The following is an 8,094-nucleotide window of genomic DNA, read 5'->3' on the forward strand; positions in this document are numbered from 1 at the left end:
GTGACAGGTACAGACGCAGGCACATCAAATCGCTGAGTGCCAGGCACAAGAGGTTTGAACACCGTCACTCACAGCTCGCATACAGATGGGGAAACCCTGGTTTGCGTGCCTTACATCCTAGTAAACACCCCAAGTGAAGCTGTCCTCAGCTGCTAAACACAAAGGCTAGTCTGCTGGAGTGAAGGCATGAAGCTGCAATGCTGTAAGTGCAGATGTTTATAAATGCTTTCCTCTCCTTGCAGGCGAGAAGCCAAAGGACTTTCTTACGGATTAGCCAGTGCTCAAAAATCAGGTTAGTGTGCGCTTTGTCCTGTCCTGTCCATTGGGCTAAGGGAAAAGGGTTTATGCAACTAAGCATACAGTACTTGCGGTATAGCATCCACGGTTCCTCGTTCAAATTCTTGACTTCATACAAGGGAAACAGCAAACGTGAGTCCCATTTGTGTCATCCTAGCACAGTGCCCTAAGAAACAATACAATTTGGTTTCTATGACAGAAAGGCAATTAGCAAAAGATCTATTATACAGAGTGCATAAATTAGCATGTAAGAGTGCTCCCAGGTGCCCTCACTTTCCTTCCCTCCTCCTTCCCTATCTTGCAGAAAATTGCTGCTTTCCTTCCCCCCCGCCCCAACCAGCAGAGGAGATTGCCTTTCTCCAAGAGAGCAAGGGCTAATAATTTTTTATGGCTTTAATATTTCCATCTTGCTGCCCTCCCTGGTTGGGACTGTATTTATAAAGCCTAACAATCCGAATTGTATTTCACGTGTAAAATCTGAGTAGGGGATCGGCTTGGGGACTCTGCTTTAGGATTCCTACTCTGCCTGCAAAACCTCAGTGAAGTGACCACCTCTGTCTTGATCAGTAATGCTTTCTAGAGTGGGGTCTCCCATTGGGGTTTAGTTGTTTTTCCTGGCCTGCCACCTATGTAGAATAATATGCTTTGGAATCTGAGTTTTCCATAAAAAAAGAAACCACTAAGCAATGCACCTGTCTCTTGACAAGTGCCTGCAATAGCTCAGCTCCGAAATTTCATCCCTCAGCAGGTGCTGACGTCAGTGAAGAGAACGCTGTTACCCACTGCAGCTCGCCCTCATTACAAAATTAATTTGTGCTTAACATCATATTTGCTAATATGATTTTTCAAGGTCACATCATAATCCTTTCTCATTTGCTAATGAGGACAAATCCCAAGAAATCTGAGATCGCCTCTTACCCAGTCAGTTCATTTGCAGCGTGTGTGCTTCATGAAGCAAGTTCCTAAGCCCTGGTGAACCAGGCTTGGGACTCAGAAAGCTGGGAGCCAAACCCACCTCTCTGCAGACCTCCTGTCACAGGCTCTGGGCAAGTGCCTGACACGGTGGATTTTCTCTTTTTTGTCTCGCAAGGATGTTGTTAGAACACATAAGACACAGATAAGTGCCGGTGCTCAGATCTGAAGGAAATGGAAGCCATGCCAGTCTACTGAAAAAACTAAATCTTTAAGCTTTATTTTTGCCACGGCAAAACATGTAACTAATCCAAATCTGGTATTTTACCAATAGGCTTTGTTAAGGCATCAGTGCAGGCACCCACAAAGTTTAAGCCCTTCTTGCCAAGAAAATCCTCTATAAAAGTTACACTTCCGCTTGGAAATCCCAGCTGATGATTCACTTGCTATCCTTTCATCCTCCAAATTTAGGGGGCTTTTTTTACACATGGCCTGATCAGTCTTGCTTTTTAACTACTTCAATATATTGACAGCAACGAGTACACCAAAAATTAAACTTTCTGGTAAGTCTTCTGACTGTAAGCATTTAACTTGCTGATAAGCCTTCTATTTTTATTTCTTTATCATAGGTTGTTGGAAACAAATCAAGCAGCCCTTCACCAGACATCAGTCAACTGAATTTACCATCAGCTATAATAACGATAAGGAGACACCACAAAAACTAGATCTGGTCACCAGCGACATGGCAGGTAACAGTTTCTCCCACCACAATACCTTACTGTTGCTCCGCATGCAGAGCAGGTGACGGGGAGAGGGACAGGTCAGCAGCATCACAAGCTCCAGCTCTCATGCAAGCTGAGGCCCAGGAACGTATTTATCTGTCTTCATCCCAGACGTAGAGTGAGGCAGCTAAATATACTGGGGGGAAAATGACCACTGTTTTGGAAATTTGTTCATGGAACTGTTGGGAAAGACTTCCCAACTCTGCAATAGTCACAGCTGAAAGTAACCATGGAAGGCAGCCAGGCAAGGATGCAGTGCAAGCACGTGCCTAGGATAGGATAGTTTGCTGGCTAATTTTTGTGTTTTGACTTAAACACAAATGTCTTTGGAAGTGGAACAAGATGTAATGCCCCTTGCTGCTGAGCAAATAGAAAAATTACTTGGTTGGTTTGTGGTAGGATTTCATGCCCAGCTGGAAGTGGTGCTGAGATCCCTGTGGCAGCTTTGCTGGGGCCTGAAACATTTTGGAGATGAGGCCCCCTGAAGTGGAAGCAGGTAGGTGAGAGAGAAGGAAAAACAACCACCACAGTGCTTCTCTCCTGTGCTACCTTGGCTCCAGGTCACTGTTTGGATAGAGCAAATCCTCACATCGACACTATTTGCATCCCAAAGGGATGGGTTTTTTTATTTCATCCTCTTAGCAGATCTTATCCCTGCCTAGTTTAGTCTGTCTGGAAAGGCCAGTGAGACCGGCCATTTCATGGGATCAGTGATTAGCAATCTTCCAGAAAGATTAATTTGCTCTTTCCAGCCTCCAGCTTTTAGAAATTCCTTAGCATTTTCCAATACGTTTGGCAGAGGAATAGATTTAAAAAACAAATGGATGGTTACTGTAATTCCATATGGTGCTACCCTGGATATCTTTCAAAGACGGTCTCAAACCTTCCCAGAAACTTTCAGTATAAAAATGTAGAGACCTATAAAGCAGTTTTACTTCATGAAAGAAAGGGGTTTGATAAAGGCTGCTCAAACACTGTGGTTGCTTGGCTCCCCTGGCCCTGTCTGGGGAGCCTCTGCTCTCTCCATCCTCCCCTCCTGCCGCATGTGGGAATTCTGGCCAGGCAGCTCCCTAGCCTTAGTGTTTCACCTACACTCTCTTTAACAGTACCAAACTTGAAATAAAAATGTGAACGCAGCCCAGAAACGTGCCATTTAATAATATAATTGCAACAGGCCTAGAGGTTAATGTCCTACATGAAATCACACACACACACACACCCCCCCTTCGAATCCCCGGCTGCCTGCCGGTTCTCAAAGGCAGCCAGGAGCGAGCCGAGCCGCTTCATCCCGATCGAGGGGGATTGCTGGGGATGGCGGCAGCGACGCCGGGAAGAGCTGCACCACTTACTTACTGAAATATCATCACACCTTCACCCTACATGCTGAAGTTTGGGATGTAGCCAGGAACTGCCAAAAAGATTCACAGGACATATGGGATTGCATTCGACACTCATGTCAGAGGAACCACGATGCCAGCACAGAAACTGAGCTAACTTCTTCACGCCTGCGTCAAAACATGATACTTTAGCAGTGTCACTTACTGGAGCTGTTCAGGCCACCGTATGTATCCCTAAGAAACTGTCACCAGCACCGAAGCGAGAAAGTCACAACGCTGAATTTTCTCATAATAGTTTCACTGGATTTTTTTTTTTTGAAAACCCTTTTAGTCCCGATCTCCTTCTTACATGGCACCTCCCTGACTGGAGGTGCAAACACCCCCTTCTTGAGGCTCCTGCTCAGGCCGTTTACCCATCCCCAGCTCTATCCCTTGCCATCCCCCTTGACTGAGGCAACCCGCCCGGTTCCTCCAGCAGCACCGGTCCCGCTTCTCCTCCCACGGCTCTTCCCTCCTCGCGCGCCCGCAGCAGTTCTGAGCTGGCTTAGCGTGTTTCACACTTCCCTTGACTCCCTTGGCTGCCGTTCCGCCTAACTTCATCCTTCTTGTCAGTCAGCTACTGCGAGATGCCTTTTAAATAAAGCCGGCACTTGGTAGGGCTTGTTAAGAATCCCCCAGGCATTTTAATTATTCCAAAAGTGGAGCACTTGTTTTGGAGACCACCTCGTTTGTGGATCGTCAAGCAACGTCCTTTGTCCAGTTTGTTGCTGTTATTTTGTTGACTTCTCTCATTTTTTAGGGCTTTTGAGTATATTCCAGAAATGATAATTTATTTGGGTGGGTAGGTGGGGAAGGGGAGGAAGAGAGGAGGGAAAGGAGTGGCAGATTGGAGCTCCTGCATGGAAGAGCTTCTGCCATGTTCTGCAACGCTTGCTCGCTGAAGGAGGTTACAGGAGCGGCGCTCGGGAAGGGTTTCATAGAATCACAGAATGGTTTGGGTTGGAAGGGACCTTAAAGACCATCTAGTTCCAACCCCCCTGCCATGGGCAGGGACACCTTCCACTAGACCAGGTTGCTCAAAGCCTCATCCAGCCTGGCCTTGAACACTTCCAGGGATGGGGCATCCACTGCTGCTCTGGGCAATCTCTGTGGTTCCCTCACATCCCTGTTTTTCAACAGAAAATACCTATCTATGCGTAAGTATTACATACATAAAATAACCAATCTGTGCCTTATTGAGCAGTTCCTGCTTCCTTTTAGATTACCAGCAGCCTCTCATGATCGGGACTGGGACGGTAACACGGAAAGGATCTACTTTTCGACCCATGGACACCAAAGACGAGGGAAGAAGGGGGAGTTCAGAGTTCGAAAACCACTATCACTGTCCACACAGAGCTAACCGGCACGAGTACGCTCTGCCCCTGACCAGCCAAGAGCCCGAATACGCCACCCCCATCATAGAGCGGCACGTCGCAAGAGAAAATAACTTCCCCTCTGAAAACGGCTACAACGTACCTGTCGTCTCATCTCGGCAACACTCCCTTTCTGCCGGCAGCTTCTCCAGTTCATGTAAGACTGATACCAGGAACGGAGACTATCAGACGCCCCAGAGCGTCATAAACTACGACAAACCCAAAGCTAATGGTGTCCTGTCCTCTGTGAGCTACAGCACAGACTACCAGAAACCTCAGCCCAATGCCCTCGGGAGCGAGGGCTACTCGACGCCCAGAGACTGCCTCAAACCGATAAGCCAGACAGCAATGACAGCTCTCTTGTGATGTGCCGAGCAGGAGAGGTGCGGTGCGCGGGAACGTCGCTGCACAGCTTTCCGAGGCGAAAACAGAGTTGGGAGGGACTCTGCTGCGGGAGGCAGAAGGCAAACAAGCCCTGTGTACATAATATTGCAGTCTTGCTGGGTTCTGACATCTGAAGAAAGCATATGCTGTTTATCACTGTTTATAGCAAGAGAGATGTTATCAGTGAAGACTGTACATCTTATTTTCTGTAACTGATCTCAGTGCTCCGTTTGCAATGTGTGCAATTTGTACATAGCTTTTATTTAAGGAGAATTCTCTAAGTTTCCTTTTCACCTGGAGGATTGAAAGGATTGCAGAGAAGCCTGGTTAAGAAAATCAGGCCTTCTTTTCAGTCTCTATTTTACCTGCTGTTGTACTGCCAGCTGTAAACGGTGTATCTTAGGGTTGCGGTGGTTCATCTCCTTTCTGGCGATAAGCGAAGATTGAGCATCACTGTATCCCTTACTGGGAGGGTAGAAGAAGTAAAACTACTTGAAGCATAAAGTGCACAAGAGAAGGCAGCTGAGCTGAGCATTTAAATACTGTGCTCAAACCCACCTTCCCAGCTGGTTTTTTTAGCAGCAATTCTTACATGCTTGAATCTGATCTAGCATATGAGCTGAGCCTGTCTAACTTGCTATTCATGTTAAAAACAAGTAGAAAAGCTGAAGCCAGTTTTGGGTTCAAGCCATGGTGATCACTCTGCAATAGCAGAAAAACCAAACAAGCCAACCCAACACCTGTCAGCCTGTTTGGTTTTTTTTTTCCAGGAAGTGTGTGTGGAAACAAAATGTGAATTTACAGCTGAGAATTAAATCCCATTCAAGCCCGAGCTGATGCTTTTGCTGCTAAGCTATAAGGAAATTTTGTTCCTTGCCACAAAACAGCACACCCCCTGAACTCTTCCTTGCTCCACTAGGTCATTTTGGGTCTTACAAATTTAGTGTAACATTTGAAATAATTTAAGTAAAACACAGCGTGTGTAAGGGTTACTGTTGCGGTGAGATCTGCAAGACAGCAGATCAGCACAATTGTTTTCAAATAGTTTTTCTTTTGCAGCAAATGTTATCCTCAATTCTGGGTTTGGACAAGCTTGGAAAAGCATGGGGATGGGTGCAACGTGTTGCAGAGCAGCTGTCTCCTCTTTCAGCAGCGGCAGCATTGAAGTGAAACAACTTCTGGCAGCGGCTGGGACCGTCCGCTGCGCTTCCACCTGCAGTGCTTGGAGCATCACTTTGGATTTGAAAGCGCGTCCTGAAACATCAAGAAGCGATAGACTTCTGGGAAGGAAAAATGCTGTATTTAAGGCTCGAGGTTGGGGAAAGAGACCAGTAAAACCTGAGCTCTGGGAAAGTTGCCCTCTGAAAGCCCTCCGCTTCCTCACATATACACTGGGAATAATTTGCAAAGGGTGCCACAAAGATTCTCGATTTGTTTGCCAAGTGCTTTCCAATCCTTGGAGGGAAAGCACTGTCAGAGCACAGACTAGGTGCAGTGGTACCACTCACAGATATTGCTAACTCCAGCCATACCCAACTTTAAGGCAAGCTGTTAGTGGGTTCTTCGCATACGCTTGTTTTGTGGCCTCAGTGGTACCGTTCCCTCATGCTGCCGCACCGTGCATGCGATTCCCGTGCAAAGAAAGAGTCAAGGTAGCCTCGTAGCCTTCCTGTGTTTGCTGTCAATACCGTTTCTGTGAAATGTCTAAAACACCTCAGGTCCCGAAGTGAAACAGCAGCAGCCTGTTTGTTAGACCGAGCTGGGTGGTGTTGTTTACCTTCTGTTGTTTACATGTCGGTGTAAATAAAGAACACTGGTATTTGTAAGTCAGTCCCACAGGCCTGCTACTTAACTCGGTGGCTTGATCGTCGCTGCACGCCCACTCCCGTCACATATCCCGTGAGGTGAGAAAGCGCGTTCCTTACATCCCGCAAAAGTGCCAGTTGCGCTGCTGCGATTCACGGTCCCGGGGCGACGGGCTAAAAAAAGATTCTCTCGGTGCCCCGTTTATCCTGGCTTTCCTGTCCATAAGCTCTAGAGAGGAAGCACCCACGAACAAACTTCGGCGCCCGATCCGGCAGCTGGATGCGTATAACGAAGGAGAGGATGAGGATGCCCTCCTGATGAGCCTGAAACCAATACTCCACCCATACAGCTAATTAGCCGACTTGTCCCTTCACAAACAAGCAGTGGGTAATCCGGGCTGTTCCCCGCCTCAGGAAACACCTAGACGACGCAGCAGTGCAACAGGACCAGGCAGCAGACGACACTGCTCGTGTCACAAGAGTATTGCTGCGTGCCCCCGCCACGTGCCCTGCGCACCCTCAGCACGTTACAGGCGTCAAAGGGCTCTTGGCAGCCTGCGCCCATTTCTGCTGCTGTTCAAACCCATCTTAACACAGCTGGTTTAGCCCAATGAAAACTTTTGGGTCTCAGTTCGCACCTTGCTTTCATCCCCCTCCCCCCACCTCAAAAAAAAAGTGCAAAAAGGTGGGGGAAAATAATTCCTCCGTCCTCCCTGTGTCAGAGGGGTTTGGTGCTGACGGGGACGGAGGCAGCTCCGTAGTCGCTCACAGCTCCCGGTCACTGCTGTGGTGCTTCATGGTTCACATCTGAGTGACGGCTGAGGGCAGTCGACACAGAATAACGTAAAGCACCTTGGGCTTCTCCACCTCAGCCCAGCAAACAGGAATTTTTTAGTGACCACAGAAGAAGATATGCAAGGGAACTTCCTCCCTGTGTAGTCTCTAACCTGGTAGTGGTGGAGATAGTAAATCCTGATGTAGGAAGGAAAGGGGACTGCCTGAATATTCCCAGCGGTAGCAGCTCATCCTCATGCTATTCCTGTGAATGGCTTCTCACATACTGGTACATCAAACTCCAGTTTGTCTACATCAGCCTGTTCTCACCATCAAAACCAGTCGCAGGTATAGCACAGGCAGCCTTATCAAACAACACACATAAAAATCT

The 8,094-nt window shown here is 47.7% G+C and overlaps 1 protein-coding gene across 1 annotated transcript in view; it reads left to right on the forward strand.

The window, feature by feature from the left end:
- The window catches only part of DCBLD1 (discoidin, CUB and LCCL domain containing 1), a gene marked incomplete at its 5' end in the record, with an annotated part of 30,054 nt that extends 24,948 nt beyond the window's left edge, over positions 1–5,106 (forward strand). The window contains 3 exons of the mRNA XM_010161421.1: positions 243–292; positions 1,839–1,958; positions 4,589–5,106. Coding sequence (XP_010159723.1) covers positions 243–292; positions 1,839–1,958; positions 4,589–5,106 — 688 coding nt within the window. The remainder of the gene's footprint in view (positions 1–242; positions 293–1,838; positions 1,959–4,588) is intronic.
- Positions 5,107–8,094: the final 2,988 nt, after the last annotated feature.

This window comes from Eurypyga helias, unplaced genomic scaffold (genome assembly GCF_000690775.1).
Source record: "Eurypyga helias isolate BGI_N326 unplaced genomic scaffold, ASM69077v1 scaffold4371, whole genome shotgun sequence".
NCBI classification, from domain to species: Eukaryota; Metazoa; Chordata; class Aves; order Eurypygiformes; family Eurypygidae; genus Eurypyga; species Eurypyga helias.